General features: G+C 51.6%; 1 protein-coding gene across 3 annotated transcripts in view; it reads right to left on the reverse strand.

The window, feature by feature from the left end:
• Window positions 1–23,159, reverse strand: part of ANKRD52 (ankyrin repeat domain 52) — a 48,860-nt gene that overhangs the window by 1,990 nt on the left and 23,711 nt on the right. Inside the window, exons 18-29 of one of the 3 annotated variants that reach the window (XM_039514005.1) lie at window positions 21,887–22,088; window positions 20,075–20,162; window positions 19,450–19,567; window positions 18,756–18,975; window positions 17,642–17,729; window positions 17,010–17,093; window positions 16,091–16,236; window positions 15,646–15,728; window positions 14,882–14,964; window positions 14,001–14,092; window positions 12,402–12,658; window positions 6,472–7,517 (exon numbers count right to left, since the gene is read on the reverse strand). In XM_039514005.1, coding sequence (XP_039369939.1) covers window positions 12,414–12,658; window positions 14,001–14,092; window positions 14,882–14,964; window positions 15,646–15,728; window positions 16,091–16,236; window positions 17,010–17,093; window positions 17,642–17,729; window positions 18,756–18,975; window positions 19,450–19,567; window positions 20,075–20,162; window positions 21,887–22,088 — 1,449 coding nt within the window. In that variant the 3' untranslated portion in view covers window positions 6,472–7,517; window positions 12,402–12,413. Of the gene's footprint in view, window positions 1–6,471; window positions 7,518–12,401; window positions 12,659–13,953; window positions 14,093–14,881; window positions 14,965–15,645; window positions 15,729–16,090; window positions 16,237–17,009; window positions 17,094–17,641; window positions 17,730–18,755; window positions 18,976–19,449; window positions 19,568–20,074; window positions 20,163–21,886; window positions 22,089–23,159 lie in introns of those variants that run through there. The other 2 variants (XM_039514006.1, XM_039514007.1) reach the window with 2 other exon arrangements.

Consider the following 23,159-nt stretch of genomic DNA (forward strand, 5'->3'; position numbering starts at 1 on the left):
AGCCACGACACTGGAATGGAACACACATGGTGCTAGAAATCAGTCTATTGCCAACAGATTCCGTGGGTGCTGGCTCCCCAGGCCTCCTCCAGACCGCAGAGGGGAACCTGGCGTCTGAGGTGACACCCCCCTGCCTGTAAAAGCAACAAGCCTGTGTGACGCTGCTGGGCCCTGCGTCCTCTGCAACACCACAAAGCCACACCGATCTACCGACCTGGGCCGAGACGCCTGCTTCTGCCTCGTCCGCACACGCTGCGGAACCCCGGCGCCTCGTCTCCCGTACGCAGCACGTATGGGTCAAGGCGGCGGCGAGTCAATTTCAGTCAGCGCCATCTGTGTCCCCGCTGGGGGCTGGATCCGCCACTCGCCCTCGAGGTGAATTTGCTCCCTGAAGACCAGAACCACCATGGGTCTGGAACCCGGATCGTCAAAGAGTCCCAAAGATCAGCGGCCGGCGAACCGCTCCCAAGCCGCTGCCCGGGAGCGCGGCTTGCTGACGTCGGGGCCAGGACAGGAGAAGCAGAGGCAAAGGGAGTCAAGGGTCCGGGGTGTAAGGATGAGTCTCTCCCAGCTGCACTAAGCCAGGATGTGTTAAAAGCACCATCCTCCACGTTACACTGAGCCCTAAAGGCAGAAAATCAGTCGACGCAGGATGCACCTCTCGCATTAAAGGCAACCGTGGTGGCTATCAGCTCAAATGCCGATGCTGCCTGTGGGCAAAAATCCCCCCGCTGCCCATATGAATCGAACTGCAGTGACTAGAAACTCACTGAGCGCGGGCAACAACTGCCGGGGAAGGGGAGAGGAAGGAGAAATGGCTCTGGGGAGATTCAAGTCAAAACCACAGGGCGCGTTTCTGCACTAGGGCGTGAGGTGTGTGGGCAGAGAGAGGGGCCTGGGGAGGGCAGGAGACACGCCCCCAGCCCGGCGATGGATAGGCAGCATCACACGTCATGCATCTCACACGACAGCACGGTCTATGAAACGGACGCACAAGAGGCGTCTGTTACAGGCCATAAAGAACACACCTAAACGCTGTACGTGCTGTCACACACCACGCAGGGGTATTGTCGGGGGACGTCCGGAGAGCGATGTGTTGCACCAATACCAGTGCAAAGTAGAAGGTTTCAGCGCGCCCTGACGGGAATAAGGGCCAGCAGACTCCAGCAGCGAAGGCTCAGGGAATTGGGACTGAAACTATCTGAGTTCTACAGCGAACGTTACGGTTCCAACAGGCAGGCAGGGTCGTCCTTCCCCGCCTGCCTTCCTCTCCACCCAAATTCCCAGCCAGCACCTGCACTTTCCGAGAGAACTTTCGTGAACCCGCTACTGCTGCCCCAAGTACAGCGCGGAGTGAAGAACCTGCGAGACTCAGCCAATGTCTATTGCTTTAGCGAGAGAGACGTTGGAGGCGACTGCCCCCTCCCTCCCCAGTTTGGCACATCTGCGACAAACAGAACATAAGGAAATAAAGGGACTCCCGTTTCTCCTCCCCCGCCACCTCCACTCCTGTTTTCAGATCAACTTATTTAGCAGGAGTAACTACTGCAACCAAGCTCGGGGAATTCCTTAAAAATCCAGTTCCTAACAGGCCCGCAACAGAGCAGCTCCGGTGCAGAGCAGAGAAAGGGGCACCGGGCTGGCCGGAGGGTTATTTAACCAATACTGACACTACAAGGCAAGATTTTTGGGTTGGGGGAGAGACGGGACAGGAAAATACACAGAGATTGTCAAGACCGAGCAGGTCCAAAAGCAGAAATTCTGAAGGTAGGTCGCTAGAGACGGGGTGTAATTCATTTTTCCTAAGAAGACAGACAATGAGCATAAACTTTAAAACTCTCCTCTCCACACAGGTGCACAGGAAAGAAAAGGATAGTGAAGAACTAACCGCTTGAATTAAAGAGGGTTCTTGAAAGTGCTTCGATTTGGGATCTTATTTTATAGCTAAGCAAGTTACTGGCAAGATGCGCATGGGGCAAGATTCCAATCTTCCAGCAGACGGGTTGGAGAATCCGGGGCATTCGGTTACCCTTGCTAAATAGCAAAGTTGGAGCCTCGTAAACAAAACCCACTCCTCAACTCTCTGGCCTTTCCCCGGAGTCACACAGCAAGGCCTGGTGCCAAAACCACTGCTAGCCATGTCAGAGGTTTCCCAGGCAAGTTTGCAGGAACTGTTTCGCAGAGTGGTGTTAATCACAGCAACATGATTCTCTGACAAAGTCCCCTCATCTAAAGGTAATAGGTAATAATTGGAGATATACCAATCTCCTAGAGCTGGAAGGGACCTCGAAAGGTCATCGAGTCCAGCCCCCTGCCTTCACTAGCAGGACCAATTTTTGCCCCAGATCCCTAAGTGGCCCCCTCAAGGATTGAACTCACCACCCTGGGTTTAGCAGGTCAATGCTCAAACCACTGAGAAACGGTACCGTTAACAAGGAGCGTTTGAAGGGACAATGCGGACTACAAATCTAGTCAATTTCAAACCAAAAATGTCAAGAAGTTTCATGTCCCACAGCTGCCCCTGAGCTCCCCTGGCAGGTTTTGTGGTTTGACCACGATATTTTCTCTCTTTAAAGAATACTTTTCTCTCCTCCGCACAAACAGAAAAAACCGACCGGACTCAATCAACTGGAGCCAGAGAGAGAAATATATTCCTCTTCTGATCTGCATTAGAATCATCATGGGTGAAACTGACTTAAGCAGCACAAAGACCTCCTACGGATGTTCGGCACAGGGTGAAACTCTCGGTAACAAAGCAAGCAAAGAAAGCGGTTTAAAGACCGAAGCAGCTTTCTAAGTGGGTGCTGCCCCTCTGAACACTGGGTTCTGAGCCAGTGGGGGCACCTTGCCCATCTATTAGCTACCAGCTCTTTTTGAGAAAGGAATTTCGTGGCATGGGTAGTTAGGTAAAGACGTCTCTAAGAGTGCATGCAGCTCGGGAGGAAACAAGATTCCTGCTACATATTGCTGGTTTTTGTCTTTAATTTTTAAATGCCTCCTTAAAGAAGGAAGCAGGAGAAAGCTATGGGAGCCCTAAGGCCAAAAATAAAATAGAAACTTGACAGATCTGTAGAGATGAGACAAACCCTGAAATCCAGAAAAGTTCTGGCAAGCAGAAGTTTCCTTAGCATGCTGAGTGGAGGGTGGATGGAGAAGATGCTGATCTGACAGAGTGGGAATCTAAGCTGATGCAGGACAGAGAAAGACAGTACTTGACGCATCCTCCAGGGACAGAGGAGCCTTTTAATTTTTGGTTTTAAGGGAGGAGGAAACAGACTTAAAAAAAAATCCAAACCCAAATCAAAAACATGGTCAAAGGAAGGGAGATAGAAGCTGGCACACGGCTAGTTTCAGTGCAATTTTCAATCCTGTATTTACACGCTACAACGATTCTAGTGAGGGACTACACAGAGCTGCTACAGGCTCCTAACACACTGTGCTCCAGTTAAGCCCATCTGCACGCGGTGGCTTGCCATAAGCAGCGACGGCCCTGCGTTCTGGCACAAACTGCCAACGTTGCACCGAATAAGGTGGCAAACCTGCCAAACACTCATCGGCTTGGCCCATGTTTGACTCGATGCACTGCCTTGGATGGCAAAGGAGCGTGTCCTGAAAGCACGGCATGACTGCAGACCACATACACCTCTGCAGCCCCCCCAAAAAGCAGCATGGGGCGACGGGGCCCTTCAGGTTGGGGGCTACGGACCTTCTCTGCGACATCTGCCCCTCAGAGGCATCCCAAGGCTGTGAGCTGGTTTTGGTTTTTTGCAGTGTCTAAATTCAGATGCAATCACGTCGCAAAGCCAGCGGTGCTGCCAATCCGTTAGCAAAGCACCCCAAATCTCTGAGGTTAAAGAGCCCTGCTTCCTCAAGCCAACGACTCGGGGGCGCTGAGAGGCAATGCTAGGACCCCAAAGGGGTGAACTCTGATCAGGCTGCAAAATCTATTCCCTCTATCTCATGTGTGTGTGTGCGGGGGAGGATCCCACTATTCAACCCAACCTGCCAGAAACTCTTAAATCCAGGTGGGGTTTCTGGTCTGTCTTTGGTGTCTGCTTTTGTTTGTGGGAGACTAAAAGAGAAAGAAAATCACTGTAGATTTCCACTCTCCATTTTTCCATATACCCTCCAAATCCTTCCACCTCCACCGGGGGGGGGAAGGGCTTCCCTCCACACCCGCCCCCTTTACCACCCCCATCTATTTATTTGAAATCTACAGTGGACTGTTGGGGCCTGAGACAGGCGTTCTGCCCCCTCTATCAAAAGGAGACTGACCTGGTTGTTCCCTACCCTGGCCTGTGCCGCAAGGCATGTGGTGGCAAAAAGGTTTTGCAGTTTCTACATCCCTGGAGCTGTCAGGCTGCCTGACGTGGTTTTCAGAAAAGACCCTTGTGGCAAGCAGGGGCTAGCGGCTTAACGGCGCCTGCTGCCTCCGAACTGCAGAGAGAAACAATGAGAGGGATGCGAGGGAGAATCCTACAGAGCAAGGAGGGGGCAAGTTGGCAGATTCAAATGCCGCAGTCCCCTATTCGGGGCCCACTGCGCTTCGGGCCACGGTTCTCCACAGAAAGCCGACCCCCCCCCGACCCCGTCCACACCCCCAGGGAACTGACAGTTCCAAGCAACTTCCAAACACTCCTCCCCCAGCAAAAAACTAAAAATGAAAACAGCAGCCGTTTGGGTTAGTACCTTCAAGTAGATCAACAAGAAAAAGCCTTTTTGAAATCAAGACAGATTTCAAAACAGAAATCCGGTTCCATTAAAATGCCCTCTTGCCCACCAGAACCGCAACGCTCGTGTGGGGACGGGGCAGTTCCAAGGTACCCAGGCCCCCCGAATACTGGCTAAGGCTCCCAGGATCACCCCAGAGGGCTGCTCAAACTGAAGAACTGGCCTTGTTTGTTTTTATTTTTTGGTCATCTCCTAACGTTCCTTGCATGCAACACCCTAGCTCATGTATTGCTTTTATGGGACACTTCTCTTCTCCCGAACACGCCGGATTTCACAGTAGTGCAAATTCAGACACAGGACGCAAAAGGCAAAGCTACCAAAACCTCTACAGTGGTTTGGGGCCCGTGGCTAACTCCCTTCTCCACTGCTGTGGGTTGTGCCTCTGGTGAGAGGGAGAGATGGGTGCGGGGGTTACGTGGGAGTTTTCTCCAGCACGTTGCCCCAGTGACAGGGCTTGAAAATCCAAAAGCTAGTGGTGTATCCAGAGACTGTGTGTGGCAAAGAAATGGAGCCAGGGCGCCTCAGAAACCGAGAACTCACCGGCACCCAGGAGAGGCAGCCGTTTCCCCTCTGTAACATTCAGTGGACGAGAGGAAAATGGTCAAATGTCCACTCTCGGGTCCCACAGTGCGAGAGCCAGAGAAGGGCTGGGGTGGTTTCTGGACCCATTCCGTTCTAAGGGAGACGTTCAACCCAGCTCCTAAGGAATAGCTGCTCTCGACACCCGATCTGGTGTACTTGCTTGGCCGCCTGGCAGAGGACTCAAAGGAGACCTCTCCTCTGAAAGGTCTGTGCTCCAGGGCCACCTACCTCCCAGGAGCAAAGGCAGCAGAACACAACAGCCTCTCTCTTGGGAAGGGGAGAGGAGACAGCTTTGCCCGGGAAGGTAAACTGGATTTAAAGGTCCCTCTCCTTTGCAAGTAGCCCAAGAAACCTCTTGTTCTCTCCCACTTTAAGCAGCTTCACTCTCTTGGCAGCATTTTTGCTGCCTTGGCTCAATGAACGACCCGCACCAGAGATTTCCTCCTTGAGCTAGAATAGTCATGTAGCACCGCACGGGAAGAGGAAGAGGCCCTGGGCACGAGAAGACAGGACATGCTACAGCCCACACCTTTACCGCGTTCGGACGAGCCCCGGGCCTCTGCCAACCATCGCTAACCACACCCAGACGGCCTACGCAGGCAAAGGCCAGGAAAGCCCCCCCATCCACCGAACGGGGATCCCAGGAACACCGTAGCCCCACAGAGACCGAGTGCAGAGCACCAAAGAAACTGCAATTTTGATCTATCCATGAAGAACTAGTTGTGTCCTCTGCTCTTTGAGAGCACAGATTGGAAGCAGGCTGGCAGGGCGGCCTTAAAACAGCTCCTCCTGCTCCTGTCGTTACCCGTCTAACAGAGAGAGTGTTACGGTTTGGTTCTGATCAAGTGCTTTAGAAAGGCCCAGCACAGGTGAAATTGCACCGATTCTTAAAACCACTGTGGCCCCTGAGGCTCAGGGGTCCGTGCATTTGATTCGTTTCAAGCTGACGAACAATAGTTAAGATTGGATTTAGTAAGGCTATTTTCCTCCCCCTCCTTTCTCCTTCGCATCGGAAGTGAACTGGAAAAGACGCACACGCAACACACACGCACACGCAAACACACACACACGCACACGCAAACACACACATGCGCTGGAAAACCAAGACACAGAAGAGGAAGTGTTGTTTATACCTGACTGGTGATGAGGTCTGTCCTATCTTATTCAAAGAAATGCTTTATGTGCATAATATACAGAGGTGCAGCATTTACACATAGGATATTGTAAAGACACTGAGAGCTTGCTACAGATGCCTTAAAAGTCCTTAAAGGTGTATTTCCCCCTCCCCTTCGGATTCTAGTTGGTTTGTTTCACATTGTATCTTTAAGGACTCTAAGTCTGACTAAATATTCATGATCCAAATGGAGCCATCGCTCTAAATTTCAAAGAGTTCCTTTCCTCCTGGTTGTCTCCCCCTCTTGCTTCAGCTGAAAAGTTTCACATCACGCCCCCCCTCCCCCCTCCCCAAAAAACAAACAAACAAAAAAAACCGTGTCCAGTTTTTACTCTCCTGCTGGCGGTTTCAGATTTTCAATACACCCCCAGTGCTGCTGACCCCAGCCAGGAGAAGAGGTTCAAAGGGCTTTTTGCAGCCGCAAAGCCCCAAACCCGAACGGTCCACGTTTTCACGCCCGTGATCTCAAATGGAGGGTTGGGTTTTTCCTTTGGTTTCTTATTGAAGGCAAAGGTGAGAGCAGGGCTTACAGTGTGAATGGAACAGAAAAGACCTTTGACATTCACAACTGGGGGTGTAGAGGGGGGGGGAATCACACAAATTCCACCCCCCCTTTCTGGTCCCTGTGGCATGGAGCCTTTTGGTGAGGAGGAAACACTCCTCCTAATTAGGGTTGAAGTGCAAGAGGAAATCTTGAGATGGAAGTTGATCCTTTTTATTTTATTTTATTTTTTTGATGGGGTGGGACAAGAGATTGGGGAGATCTCAGTGCTGTTCCCCACCCCTGCTGCTCCCACCTAACCAAAAAAAAAAAAAGGTTGATTTTTATTTTTGTTTTACTAATACTTATAATCTGATACGCTCAGAAAAACGACACAGGTCCGTTGTCCGGACAAAAACCACGTAAGCGCTGGGAACGTCCTGGGAAATGAAGCTTACTCGTTCCCCTCCGGAGCTGTGTTTTTAGTGCTATCTCCCGATCTCAGCGGCTGGGATGTGCAGATCTGGGACTGACCACCCACTCTCCCTCCTTGTAGGACAAGGGGGAGAAAATCAGACTGTTACAGGGGAAAAAACCAAAACCAGAGAAGCCTCTAATCTGCTGTGACTCGGGAACCTAAACAAAAGTGACGACGGTATCATCCTCCTCAGGTTATTTTTGAATTCATGGAAGTGCCCATCGAGAATAAAGCCAATTCCTAGCTTCCCAGGACAGCCCTGGTCAAGGACGTTACATTCAGTGTTTGTCAGCAGTTATATGGCTCAGTTGAGCTGCCTGTCTGGCAGCGTGTCTAACAATGGCAGTGCAAATACATCTTTTGAGTTGAAATGCATTTGTGCTGTTTTTTTTTTTTTTTTTTTAAACGCAACTTCCCTTTGTTCATTCATTCCCTAGAAACGGAAACTTTCAACATTAAAATATAACCCCCCAGACACTCATCTCTCGCCCCTCCCGCCCCCCCTCCCCGCTGCTCTCTAGCCTGTGGGTCACTAAAGAGAAACCAGACTCTCAGGTTTTAACAAAAGTGCTTGAAGCAAGTGCTGTGAAGCGAGGGCATGGAGAGAAACTTCCTTTTCTGGGAGGGGAGGGGGCAATTCCACACCCGTTTCGTTTTTAAAAATGAAGTGGCACTGGGGGGAGCGGAAAAGGTTCACTCTACGCCAAATCTATGCACAGAGCCTAACAGAACGACAAGCAGGAATGGTCTGACTTTGGCATAAAGGTCTGTGTACAGGAAGGTTTAGATAAGGCCCCCCTGCCGCCACACACAAAACACGGAACGTTCTTATGCCGATGCCAATGAGGTGTCGAGAGACACAAAGTTGGGGGACGGGGGGGGGCCCACGAGCGGAAGTTTCCCTCCGACCCTCTTTACAATGCACTAGGGAAACCATCACAAATCTCGTTTAGCAAAATAATGCATTATTACCAAACACTTTGATTATTACTTAAATTGTCAAGCTGTGCTGTCAAATGTTTACATTACAGCGTTAAAGGAGAACAAGACTAGCGCCTGCGGTAGAAATGGCCAATTCCCCCCCCCCCCGTCCCCCCCGCGGATGCACTGCTGGAATGGTTTTCCGCTCCGGTATTATTATTATTATTTTTAAAAAAAGACACAAGGGGAGGAGTAAAAATAATCCCCAAAAACGTACTAAGAGCAAATAAAATTAAATTAAAAAGTACGATGCAGCGGAGCGAAGACATGCTGAAGCCCTTAGAGAGATCACATTGATTGTCTTGTCAGAGTTTAGTCTTTACCATGTCAAGTGAAGAGGTAACGCATTACAGCATGAAAACAAGGCAAACCAAAGGCCATTTTTTCCTCTTAATTTATATAAAAAAAAAAAAAGCTTAATGCCACTATACTAAAAAAAGAAGCACGCTCCAAACACTATGCTAAGATATTCCCTTGCCCTGAAGAGGGGAAAACGGCTGCCCTTGTTTGAAATGATTTTGAAATCCTCCCCGTGATATTTAATTAAAATTAAAGTAAGATGGCATTAAAATTATCTCAGTGCTGCACGGACGTGCGTCTTGCCCTCTGCTGTACATGCGCACACGAGGGTGAAACCCAAGCCTTGGAGTCAACAGGAACTTGGCCATTTACTTCAACAGGGCGAGGATTTCACTCAAAACTACTGAGCTGTTAAAGGAATTCTCCCGTGCCCTAAATGTGCCAGGTCTCTGACTCACCCCAGCAATTCTGTCACTGTTCCTTCAAACCCCCAGGAAAAGGACAAAGATAAGGGAAGCCAAGGCTTCCAGACCTGCACAGCTCTCTCAGTGTAGTGCTCTCATACGCTTCTGAATGCTCAGGCCTGCTGCCGCACAGCAAGAGAAGGACATTTGCCCGGGGGGGGGGGGGGGAGGGCGGGAGAAAGAGGACAAATCTTGACTTTGGACCCATATTTCTGCCCCGTTACAGGAAATGTTACAGGGGCTTATTTGAAGGCTGAGAAATAGGCAGTGCCTGAATTCAGTATTTTAAAAATGAAAAGAGAAAGCATTGCAAGAGGCAAGTACCCGAACTCAACAATAATGTAAACAAGTCGTTTTGTTTTTTTTCCAGTTCTCCCTCTGCAGAATACTGAAAACGATCTTCCAAGAGGATCTTTCATTCAAGTTTTGTGTGGTTTGATTCCGAACTGAGGTATTCGGTGTAGAAAGGTAACACTTGCTATCAAGGTAGAGAACTTTAGTGCTGAGGGTGGAGGCGAGGGGAGAATTGATCTTGCCGCAACGTACCTAAGAACTGAGCCTTTTGTAACACGTTTCAGAAGGGGAAGGATGGACTGGTTCAAGTTCTTTATGCCTCACAGAATGGGCCAGCATCCAGTGGGTGGAGAGAAATCCTCACTCTGCTCTTGTGCGTTGGATTTCTAGACTATCAGAGACACCAGCAAGGAAGGTTTTATTGACATTGAGGGAAACAAGCTGGCTCTCTGCCTTTTCCTCCTTCCCCATCTGAGGACTTTAGGCCCTCTCTGAAGACCAGAACTGGCTACTTCCTACACACGGAGCGTTCCCTCGGCAGTCTCCGTTTCAAGAGTTTTGCTGAGCTGGAGTGTCGGATGGTAACGCTAAGGGAGACCAAGCTCAGCTGGTGCAGTGAGGATAAAAAAAAAGACGACTTTCAAGAGGAAAAACAAACAGAAATGCCACCCAAGTCTCTGCTACTCTCCGGGTGAAACCCTTCCGTGAAATGAAAGGAAGATGCGCTGACCACCCAAAGGCCAAGACTGTAACTTCACATTTGGTTCTAAGAGTTAAACTTTGGTAAAAGAAACTAACAGTGCAACAGGAGCTGCTCGCTATTCCAGACTCTACTCCTGCACCTCTCTCTGCCGGCTGCCAGCATGCAGCTACGGCCAGCATCCCGTCTCTCCGCTCCCTATTTGGTGCTCTTTTGGAAAGGGGGCGGTCTGTCATTGCCTGCGGGAAACAGCAATTCATTGCAATGCCCATTTCACATAACGTAAATGTCTGGCCAAAAAAAAAAACAAAAAGAAAACCAGAATTCACCTTCATTTAAAAATATGCTATTTTGATCCAAGAAATGCTGATTTTTGTAATAGATGTAACTTAGGCAGGACAGCCAACACTTACGGCTCACCCATTTCCTGTAACAGTCTTACTGACCATGAAGAGAAAGTGACTAGCGCCGATGCTCTGCTGTATGAAAAGGAGAGAGATCCGTTCCTGGACGTCCCCCTGGCCCCAGCCCAAGGCTTGGTTCTCAAAATATTTCTTTCAACGCGTGCACGTGTCACTGACTATAGTCTGAGAACCAGGAGGTTATCCCACCCCCAGGGCTGCAAAAGGAAAGAGAATCAGTGGAAAAGATCGTACATCAAATGTTTTTGCCCTGTTGACCCGCTCTGATCGCTAACATCCCAGTCTTTGGCTTCAAACAGACTTGCGATATGGTGAAAGGGTTTTTGTGGGTTTTTTTTTTTTTTTTGCACGATACTGTTACAGTAATTAAAAAAAAAGTAGTGCACATTCTTGAATGTTTAAAACATGCATTATAAATAGGATTTTTAAAATAAAAAAAAAACCAACAACACTAAAATGAAAACACCAATCCCACATACACACACGCTAATAAAACCTGCCAAGATGCCACGTTAGAAAAATAAATACAGACTTAGGGTTGTGAATGAGGACTTTGAAGTGCATTTTTTTCCTTAAAAGGTTAAAACTTTCAGAAAAATTTTTTTAAAACGTAAAAGCTCATTTCGTTATAAATAAATGTTAAAAAGCAACACTGACGTACTCTCACATGGGAATGGCCGCGCAATACGGAGAGGAACAAAACTTAAGAAGGAATCGCCTCTCAGGATCCAAAGAAGAAAAAAATTAGAATCCCTAAAGTGCCTGGTGTGGGGAGGGAATATTCCAGCAGTGCAAACGTGGGGCTCGGAGCAGACCGCGGCGGATGGACAGTAGCACCCGTTTTTGCATATGAAGGAGTGAGAGCTGCCAGAGGTTATCTCAGTATCCTGGGTACAGTAGTTCGGGATTCAAGTGTTCTTATTGGAATCAAAGGATGAGCATGAAAACAAAACGATTCAGATGAAGGAGCAATTACAGTGGCACTTGCCCAGGTGCTAATGCCCACCACTGAGCAGTCGCTCGCTTGTCTAATCCCCTCCCACCAAGTTCAAGTTTCCGCTTTCTGGCTAGACGGTGCAACTGTGGAATGAACAGAGCCGGCACCCTGCAGAGTCGGGCGCACGGGAGGGGAACTGAAAGGAAAGCGGAGGGTTAGACAGGCAGAAAGGGAAGTTCCAGGTGGAGGATTTGAAACAAAACTGGCTCCAAAGTCAATCCAACCTCAGGGCTGGGAGGGACCAAATGTTCTTCCCAGCTACTGGGCGAAAGGAATTGGCAATCCAATTCCTAGTGGTGGAGAAGCCCTCCTAGCAATGAGCAGCCCTCTACGGCTGATTGATCACTGCCGCCTCAGAGCTCAGCGGTCACCAAGAGACGGTTTGGGTGTGGTGACGGGAGGAGTGCACTGCAGAAGAACCAAGCAGGGCTGCCCTCCTAAGGAGCTTCCCAACAGGGAGAAACCGGAAGTTAGAAATCAGAAAGTCCCTTTTTCAGAAAACTTGAAACATTCCCTGGCCCCTGCCTGGGACCAGCTGTGCTAATGCAGTGGGGCTGCTTTTCCCAGACGGGGCTCCAGGAGGGGTTCGCCTGCACGGAACATGGGGAGAGGAAAGGCTCTTTGCCAGCTGCTCATTAAGTCAATTAGCTGCTGGCAACCGAGTGAGGGCCTAGGCAGAAGAGGAAGCTCTAACATCGGTTGCCAAGCCCTGTGTGAAGGCCTGTCCAGTCTTGTTCTCCTTTAAAGTGCCCTATATTTATAGAATTTCTAAATAAATAGAATAAGATATTAGATACCCATCGTTTAAGCTACTCCGAGTAACAGCCGTCTAAGCCGATAGCATTGTGCCGGTCCGTTGTGTACGGGCACGTGCTGCCGTTGGGCAGGGCCCCGCAGGCCGCTGTTTTGGCTGCAATGCCGCAGTTCTTGAGGAGGTTGAAGCTGAAAGGGCTGATGGCGTCTTTAGGTGGAAAAGGCTTCATGGTGGAGAGGATAAGTGCCAGGCAGTCTGCAACATCCTTGTTGGGGGCGCAAGCCAAGGCTGGGGTGTGACCTGCAACGAAGCCGCGAGGCAGCGCTAGTGAAGCCGTCAAGCCAGCTGGGACACTGCCGCATTAAGCAGCAGGACAAGGCTCGCCCCCGCCCCAAGCACAGAGGGGAAGTATTGTCCAGCAATAGGGCATTAGCCTGTGACTTGGGGGGTCAATGCCACGCTCCGCCACAGACTCCCTGGGAGACACCGCGGGCAAGTCACTTAACTTCTCTATGCCGCAGCTCCCCAGTGGGGATCCCTGCCCGGCCTCACAGCAGCACACTCAGAGAAAGGCATTAAAAACTCTGGGGCACTCAGATACCATGGCGACAGGGCCCACGACATGCAGGTAAATGGACAGTGCCTGATGTGGAAGCATTGCATGGGGGCAGCTTTTTACTCTCCCCATCCCAGACTAGGCAACTGGGACCAGTGCAGGGGTCTAACTGGAGCCTGCTGGTTTAGAAAAGGGGTGTTTGCTCACTGGGTTTCACTCCCTCCCCTTTGCAGGAGTCTTCAGACCTTGTGCAAAACCCGTCAACTATTTTCCTGGGCTGCTCTGGGCAGGGCCGCAGTGGGGTTAGTCATTTGTGGTCTTGGAGAAAGGCAACTGCTCAACATTTTTTTTAATTGTGTTTTAAAAGTGTTCAGAGCTGTGGATTCAATCTTTTCACCCAAGGCAATTTTTATTCCCTGAGCAGAGGAGCTAACACTGGAGTGTGGGGCTTTATTTGAAAACTGGGATCCCAGAAATGCACGTTATTGCTTTGGGGCTCTGGCTGTTCTTGAGGCTTTTAGCAGTTGCTAAAACCAGGCCAGAATTTAAGTGGGGGAAAAACAAAAGCAACTGGGTCCTATTTGGCAGGCCCAGAAACCCTTCCTCCAGTAGCGAGACGGATGCGCTGCGAATACTTTCAGGATCGAAGCAGAGAGAAAACCCACTGATCCCCCAATATGCAGATTCTACAGCCATGCGAATGAGGAAATAGCTTCTTTATCCTCATCCCAGCTCTGAGCTTTCATGCGTGGCCCCAGCTGGCCAGGTGACCCAGAGGATGATACATGGGGCGAAAGCCACATTAACACCACCTGCTGCCCCACTGGGATGTGGAGCTTGGACGTGTCTTCGCCAGGCTACGAGGATCCCGGCATTACCACCACAAGGGCTGCTCCCGCATCGCCGACAGCAAACCCAGCACGAGAGCACAACCATGTTCAGTACAGGGGGTGAGGAAATAATCCAAGTCACGGTGCAGGTGAGAACCCCAACCAGCCACCCCTGCCCAAAAAGATGCCACATAGAGACTACGTTGTACCTGACCCCGCCCATCCGCCAGAGATCCCAGCTGTGAGGCATACGCACCTTCTTCATCCACAGCAAGTACAGTGGCACCTCTGCTGAGCAAGGCCTGGACAACAGAGGCTAGCCCATTCCGAGCTGCAATATGAAGCGGCCTGCAGGCAACAGGGAAAGGGAACGCATTACCGAACCAACTCTGCTGCCTTTTCTGCCTGGAGCAGTCTCCCCGACGCACTTCCAATTCAGCACAACCCGGCTTCCTCTCCGCACCCTGCCAGAGCTTTCTGATCGGCTGGGGAGACAGCGAACTAGCTCTGGACTGGAGAGCAACACAAACTCAACACACAGAAGGGCCCACAACTGAAGCTAGGGCCTAGGGAAGACTGACCCACGGGAGGAGGCAGGGAGACAAAGGCATTCTGCAGAAGTGTGGCCATGGAGATCCCAAGTCCCAGCAGGCAATGCTCTGACCTTGCTGAGAGCCGTCCTGGCACAGCGCATGCTGGGAATGGTCTTGGTGGGTCCCACCTCTGCATGAAAGAGGCAGGTGGCTGTGAGTTGTGCAAATCAGCGAAAGCCCTTGGACAGCTTCAAGACAGAGCAGCATCTTACGGCCTAATCTACCTCCCTTGAACTCCCAGGACGCGAGAGGTGATTGCACAGGACTGCACGCTACGCACGCTAGGATATTCTCCCTTTGGACTGAGATTCTCCAGGACTAAGAGGGGGGGAAACATCCATATCGCAAAGGGCTCTTTACTGTGTGTGAACATGTGATTCTTCCACCTAGGACTGCGGCCCAGGGATTTGCCTCTCCGCCTGGGGTCCCCCACAACCGCCTGGCTTCCCCTTTCCCTCACGCCTCCAAACATTTACAGCCACCCGGCAAAACCAACTCCCCCAATATCCTTTCCCCCATTCGTACCAGCTGGTCGCATACTCACATCTGCAGAGCACTGTTAGTTGCATTGATAAGGCCAAGGTCTTGGGTTTCCCCCAGGATCAACAAGGCACACTTTTCATGACCCTGGAAATAAAACCGAACAGTTTAAAATTAAGGCATGTAAGGTGGGGAGGGAGAACGCAGGTGTCTCTGCAAATGGCGTTCTCACACTGCTCGTGCTTTGCAGAGGAACGGTCCTGTTTCAATACGCTTCCACGCTGACCCATGTTTGCACGGGGAAATGCACAGACTAGTGGGCTTTCTAATCTCTAGTTTAGGACTCTGTTCTCTACTCCCTCCTCCTACCCAATTTCTCTGTTCAGGGCTCTGAGAATAACCCCCGTTCTGTGTTACAAACTGTTCCCCTTTTTTGGTTTGTTTGCATTCGAGACACGGATCTGGAAGCTGCCGTTCCCACCACTACCAAAGTGGATTAAACCTTATTTGTAATAAGGTGCATTCATTCCAGAATAAGAGCGTCCCCAGAAGGAGTTAATCAGGAATAACTCCCCCTGTAGACAAACCCTTATTTCCGTTTAGGTTAAGTTGATTAAAAACAGATTTAAGATCAACCAGAATGAGCCACTGACATTGACACAAGAGTGTCCACACTGGGTGGACACTGGCTTCATTCAACCTGTGCAAATGCCTGTGTAGACACGGCCTGGGGGTGCAATCCCGTCTCACCAGCAGGGCACAGATAAGCACGCCCTGATGTTTTGAGGCTGTGAACGTGACTGTTTAAGAGAAGGGTCGATCCCATACCTTGCTGCAGGCCAGGTGAAGAGCTGTGTTCTTGTTGACGTCCAGCACAGTTAAATCTGCTTTCGCTCTATACAGCAGGAACTCTACAAGCAAGAGAGGCAAACGGCGTCAGGCCCACGCAGCCCCGACTCCCTTAGCTCAGGGATAAGGCAGCAGGAACAGCACGTCCGCTAGCTGCGGAACGGCACCGTACCCGACTGGGTGCGTGTGAACACTCACAACACTGCGGGTTTCTGATTACGACACCCCAGCCTGCCACTGAGCAACTGCCAGCCTAGAGCCGCCCACCCGACTGTCAATTCCATCCTGCCACCACGGCCCAGCCTCGGATCTTCGGGGCCCCTCGGAATTAAATGCTATTCGGGGGGGGGGAGGATCTACCGGGGTGAACAAAAGGGAGGAGCCAGAGGCAGGCCAAGGAAGTAAGCGCTGGGTTGCTACGCACCGACTGCTGCGGTCTGCCCGTTCTCAGCAGCCATCATGAGAGGGGTCCTTCCCAACTGGTCAGTCGTGTCTACCTCAGCCTGGTGACGCAGCAGCAGCTGTAAACCGTGGATGTTGTCTGCAAAGGCAGCAGCGTGAAGGGGTGTCCTGGAAGGAGAGGGGAGGGCGTGAGGGGAGACCCCACCACATCCGCACTAGCAAAACTCTTCCAGGACTCCAGGGGGACACTCCCAGGACTCCAGGGGGAAGCCTGGTTGAGGACCCCCGTCAGAGACATCACCCCAGTGATGGCCAACACTGGTGCCTTTCATTCCCAAGGACCCAGACACATGTCAGACCCCTAAGCCCTGGTACTGAATGGTGATCAGTTGCTCTCCATGACCACCCAGCATAGGACAAGGAGGGTTTGTCTTAATTTCCAGGAGTCTCCCGCTGACTCGACACACACACAGCAGGAGGGGGCGGGACACAGCAGGCGTGCACTGCCACTCTGTGACCATTTAGGACAGGAAGTAAAACCAAACGCTGTATGCAGCTGAGATCACAGGGAATCAGATGTAGTTACCCAAGATGGAATTTGGGGCGAGTCTGACCCATACAGAGTGCCAGGGGACCCTCCTCTTATCACCCCAAGCTGCCAGGACCTTGCTTTCACATCTGCTGTGACCCACGGCATCGGCAGCAGCACAGCACCCCGGCACTACATCTGGGTCAGGAGTAACTCGGGGGGCAGAGGGTCGGCACCACTTCGTGGGTGCCCCTGGGAGGTTTCCCAGTACGCACTTCGCTCGGCTAGTGAGAGCCAATGGGATCGGAGCACAAAAGCAATCGAGCGGGAACCTACGTCGCCCTTTGGCATCCCCCAGGCTCCTCTGAATGCCGGGAGAGACCGAGCAACGAGATTAAAAGATGCCGCTCACCTTCCTTTGGCATCTCTGCTATTAACAATCTTGGCACCCAATGCTTCCACCAGCATTTCAGCAGTGCCTTCCTGGCTGTTAATTCTGCAGGGGTGACAAGAAGGAAAATGAAAACCAAGGCGGGGCTGAGCTGTCCACGTGCCAGGCAATGGCTTAGCTCAATCCTTTGCTGCCCTGGGCCAAAGAGCCGCAGGCAGGGGAAGGAAGATCACATGCTGTGGTGCAGCACTCCCCGCTGGCCAGCTGAATGGGCTCCAGGCTGATTGCCTGCTTAGCCCAGCTGGCTAGGAAGTGAATAAATCTCTGAACTACCCCCATGCTGATGGCAGGACCCTGGCTGCCTGGCTCCGATGCACCCTCTAGTGGTTCACACTGACCACAGCCCCAGAAGGGACCCGGAGGGGAAGAGTCCGGTTACTGGATTCTGAGGCCAACGCAGCATGGAAGGCGTGGTAGAACCGTCAATCTCTGCAGCCCCATGGGGTCGAGAGCCCTTGGGATAACAAGGAGCTGGAGCCCAGCCTGTCGCTCCGAGAGCGCACGTCCGTCCCTGCCCTGCAGTGCACGCGCTCTCGCACACTGTTCCGAACCAGGATGCAGAAGAAGCCGGCTCCAGGCCGGTGGCTACTTACACTGCACAGTGCAATGGAGTAAAGGGGTTTCCTTCTAGGTACACAAATGGATTGTGTTCAAGTAACAATTCAAGACAATCTTCATGTCCTGCAAAGAGGGAGAAAGGACAGGGGAGCTGTGAGCTGAGCAGTGTCCTGGCAATCACCTCTCAGGCCTGGGAGACTGACACCGGAGGGGGGAAGACCTGAATGGAACAAACGCCCCGACCAGCCCTTAGCTCCTTCCAAGGCCCAGGGAAGCCATCATGGGCGAAGCAGGAAGAAGTTTCTTGCAGTCTCCCGTGGCGTGAGATCAAGCTGGCCCAGTGCATTATTTAGAGGAGGGGAAGGCAAGCGAGCGCCATTCGTCTGAAACATGGAGACTTGGCAGCAGGATACCGGACTGAACACAAACAGCCTGGTGCAGTATGACAAGGAGACAATGCCAGCTCTGCTAGCCAAGCAAACCCTCGGCTTCTCTTCTCGGCCAGAGAGAGATCGGTCCCCTGGCTTGTCTAACAGTAAAACCCTGCTGCATTGTCAGACATTTCGAAGACCTGGTCTACACTAGGTCAACCCAGCTATGTTGCTACGGAGCATGAGAAATTCACATCCCTGAGCAACGTAGGTCAGCTGCTGTAGACAGCCCAGTGTCTTCCACCGGCCTCGCTACCGCCTGTCGGGGAGGTGGACTGACTACCCTCCCGGGGGTGTAGGTAGGGTCTACACCAACACGCTACCACGGTGGTACTGTAGCATTTCAAGTGTAGACAAGCCCTAATTCTGCCCCCGTCGTTGGCCTCTTGGCTGAGTTTGCCAACACACAGGGGCTGGGGGACGCCACAAGGGGGTGGCCTGCGTGTCGCGGATACTTGGCCGCCGACGTCCAGGATTTCATCTCAAACCCTGAACAGCCAGATGGCAACGACATTCTGTCACTCCCAACCCAGAGAGGGGGAGGTTCTGTGAGCCTCAGTGTCTTATTTACAGTAGGGCCCCCAGAACAACACAGTGTTCTATCCATGGCCTCGTTAGTGCTGAACGAGGAAGGGCTGTTTTGGCTGAGCTCTCTCTTGGTCTGCAGTGGGTATAAGGCAGAGAGGACGGAGGGGCGTCATGGCTCTTGGGTTCTTACCGCTGTACGAAGCCCAGTGCATCGGTGAGTAGCCGCTGTAATCGACCACGGAGTCCAGAGGGTCAGTAGAGAGCGCTGCCTGCAGCAAGGTCCTCAGGATTTCTGAATGCCCACATGCCGATGCAAAATGGATCGGGGTTCGACCCTTGAAATCCCGACACAATACAAAGGCATCGTGGTCCAGCAGGGCTCCCAGGCAGTCCTCACACCCCGTCACCGCCTGTGCCAGGTAAAGAACAGCCACGGCTGTGAAGCGGTGCCTCCAGCCCAGCAGGAAACCGCTCCACACGCCAAGTGCCGGTAGGGTTACAACGAACGTGGCTGGATTTGCACAGGAACAGCAAAAGGCACCCCACTGAATTTCAACTCCTGGCTCCACAGCTGGGGGGCGCTAGAGTTTCTCCAAAGAAAAGGTTGCCGGAATTTTTAAAAATATTGTCCCTTTGCCTTGTCTCAGAGGCGGCTGAACTGTTTTGGCTAAAGTTTGCCCCAAAAAGTCAACCTGAGGCAGACGGCTGGCATGCGAAATTTCAGCTCAAATGGTTGAAGTTGGGCAATGTTATAAGTAACTGAAAACAGGGTCTTATAATGGAGAGTGTCGGTGCCACCAGCCCTTCCTAGAACAAAGCGACCTGCAGGAAACCCAGTGAGAGAAACCCCAGGGTCCGCGCTGAGCTCCGTCACGCTCACTCACCCCTCGGTGCAGCGCAGTCCTGCCTCTCCTGTCTGCTGCATCTGCTGTGGATCCCTTCTCCAGCAAGAGATGGACACAGTCGACGTGGCCGTTCATGATCGCCAGCATCAGTGGGGTTCTGCGGGGCGATTGGGGGAGCACAGGAGAAGGATGTTGGCTTGAGAAGGGCAGTGAACATTTGCAAGTTTAAATCCCTATTTTACAGAACTCCTGGAATCTATCCCAGCTCTGGGAGGTCAGTGCTGTCTAGGGATGAGAGCGCAGGGGGGCTGGGAGTCAGGACTCCTGGGTTCTTCCCAGCTCTGGGAGGTCAGTGCTGCCTAGGGTGACAGCAGGAAAGGCAGGGCTTGGAGCAGGAGGACTGGGAGTCAGGGAGTCCTGAGCTTTATTCCCAGCGCTGCCTCCGATTTCCTTGCCTCAGTTTCCCCTTTCTGTAAGATAGGCTGGGGGTGTAGGGAGGTTTAATTCTTTGCAAAGCACTTTGGGAAGATCCTCAGGGGACCATCGCTGAGCAGCAGCATCGTTCTATGCAGCCGTTTGGCATGTCACGCACTGCTCTGGGGCAGGAAGGAAGGATATCCTCATGCAGACAACCGATATTACAGAGAAATAAGAATTGACTCACTGGCCATGGATGTCCATAACATCGGTGAGATCCGCCCGCTCCCCGTTGTCGATCAGAAGGTGTAGGGAATCTGTGTTCCCATAGGCAGCTGCGAGAGAGACACAAGGGAGGGAGGAGTTACAGAGACATACACAGTCTTACTGGCCTAGGGGAAGCAGTAGATGTGACAGGCCTTGATTTTAGTAGGGTTTTTGATACAGTCCCGCATGACACTCTCATAAGCAGACTAGGGAGATGTGATCTAACTGAAACCGCTATAACGTGGGTGCACAACCAGTTGAAAGACTGTAGTCAGAGAGCAGTTATCAATGGTTCGCTGCCAAACTAGAAAGGCGTCTCTAGTGGCTTCCCATGACGGTTACTCCTGGTCTGGTACGAGACGATATTTTCATTAATGACTTAGACAACAGAGTGGAGAACATGCTTACAAAATTTCTGGGTGACACCAAGCTGGGAGGGATTGGAAGCACTTTGGTGGACAGGATTAGAATTCAAAACGACTGATCAATTGGAGAATTTGTCTGAAATCAGCAAGATGAAATTCAGTAAAGACAAGGGGCAAAGTATTACACCTGGGAAGGAACAATCAGTTGCACACATACAAAATGGGAACTGACTGCCTAGGACGGAGCGCGGCGGAAAAATACCAGGGGGTTAGAGGGGATCACAAATTAAATACGAGTCAACAATGTGATGCAACTGAGTAAAAAGACTAATCTCATTCTAGGGTGTATTAACAGGAGGGTCTTAGGTCAGACACAGGAGGTAACTGTCCTGCTGTGCTCGGCACTGGTGAGGTCTCAGCTGTACTGTGTCCTGCTCTGGGCACCACACTCTAAGAAAGATGTGGACAAGCTAGAGAGAGTCCAGAGGAGAGCAACAAAAATGATTTAAGGTTTAGAAAACCAGATCCACGAGGAAAGGTTAAACCTGGGGATGTTTAGCTCTGAGAAAAGACAACTGAGGGTAAGTCTACACGACAGCGCTGCACCAATGCAGTGTGTCTGGGGAAGACGCACTATGCTGACAGGAGAGCGCTCTCCCATTGGCAAGATCACTCCACTTCATCGAGAAGCGTAAGCTATGTTGGTGGACAGCGCGAAACTTGCGTCGCTCGGGGGGGCTTTTTCATGCCCCAGCATGATGCAAGTTAGATCCTTTGAGAGAACCTGTTAACAGTCTACAAATACGCTGAGGGCTGTTACAACGAGGCCGGTGATCGATTGTTCTCATGTCCACTGGCGGGAGGACAAGAAGCAATGGGCTTCATCTGCAGCCAGGGAGATCTAGGTTAGAGGGACGTTAGGAAAAAGGGGAGTTCAGCTCTGGAACAGGCTTCCAGGGGAGATGGTGAAATCCGCATCACTGGGGCGGTTTTAAGCACAGGTGGCACAAACAGCGGTCAGGGCAGGTCTAGATTTACTTGGTGCTGCCTCAGCGCAGGGGGCTGGACTTTATGACCTTTCGAGGTCCCTTCCAGCCCAACATTTCTATGACTCTAGGATTCTATAGCTCAGGCTTTTGCCACAGTTTCCACTTCTATAAGGCCCAGGTACTCCTGTAGGCCCGCCTGAGGAGCAGGGAATTGGTCACAGGACGCTGCTCCTGCTTGACGGGCCCGTCACCCTGCAACATCCCTTTTCATGACCTCAAAAGGAGCCATGTTAAGTCACCCCGAGCCAAGCAGGCTGTCTGTTGTGGGGCAGGCAGGGGCAGGCCTGGGCTCTGAAGGGCTGACACTGCAGCAAAGAACCCTGCAATGTGGAGCCCGATCCACCGACCAACCCAGCAGAGGGGCCTTTCCACGCCCACCTGCAGCATGGAGCGGCGTCCACTTCTTCTTCTTCTCCTTCACGAGGGCGGAAGCGCCGTGGCTGGTGAGCACCTCCACGCACTCCGTGGAGCCCCTCTCCGTGGCAAGGTACAGTGCCGTCCGCCCTTTGTGGTCCCGCACGTCAAGGTTCACGAGGGTTTCGGCTAGTGTTTTCAGGGCTTCACAGTGACCGTTATAGGCCTGCAGGTGACACAGAGCACGTCCCCTTAGAAATGGGCCGGACACACGCTGTCCAGGAGGAAGGGGCAGTCAAAATTCTCTACCCTCGTTATAATGAAGGCTCTCTCGATACCATGCCGACCACGCTCCCCCTTCCGCCCCCCTGGCCGGTGCCTGCAGAACTGCCAAGGTGCACGCTCTGGAAGGGACAGTGTGAAATACCCCATTTTCCTCCTGCTGCTGTCCAGACTGCTTATACCTCCCCTCTCGCCCCAGCGACTGGCACAGCAGCGTACGACTGCCCAGCTGACGCGTGCCCTTGTTTCCCTCGCGTGTAACTTGTCCGCTGCTGCTGTGTAAATGCCACAAGTTACTAATTTGGAACAGGCTATTCTCGTTTGAAAACGATCAAAACAAATTCGTCCTGACAGCATGAATTATTGGGCTCAATACAGGAGTAATGGGGTTAATTTCTCCGGCCCGTGGGAGGACAGACTACATGATCTAATGGTCTCTTCTGGCCTGAAGTGCCGTCTTTGGTGGCTACTCAGAGATGAATAGAGAGGATGACTGGTGTGACCCACAGGGACTTTATGAGTTTTATTAAGACCACAATCAGTATAAGCCTAAATCACAGACTAGGAAACAAGACAAGAATTCCGCAGACGCTGCATCACGTCCACTTACCAACCCCCGGGCCAGGGTGAGATGAAGTGTGAAGCTTGTCACCACCCTGAGATCCCACCGAGTGGCCGGTTTGATTCTCCCTTTAGGCACCTGTTCTCTGCACCCACCTACGTCCGAGACTATATTTGATTAAGTCTTGGCCTCTTGTCCATATCGGCCATTCCTGCTCCCCAGTTTGGGGACTCTAAGGCTTTGCTGAGACAGACGTTCTCTATACAGTGCAGTTAACGAGTCTGGCAAAATAAAACCTTTACAGCACAAGATAGATATTTGCTAGAGCTTCTAACCTGAGGTTACTAATCTAGCTTCTCTTGGGCTTAACGTAGCCTTATGCTAACCAGGCTGCAGGCTCACTACCAAGCCTATTCTCAAATAATCTTTACGTTTCTTTGCACGGGAGCTTTA

Source organism: Mauremys reevesii, linkage group 25, assembly GCF_016161935.1.
Source record: "Mauremys reevesii isolate NIE-2019 linkage group 25, ASM1616193v1, whole genome shotgun sequence".
Taxonomy (NCBI): Eukaryota; Metazoa; Chordata; order Testudines; family Geoemydidae; genus Mauremys; species Mauremys reevesii.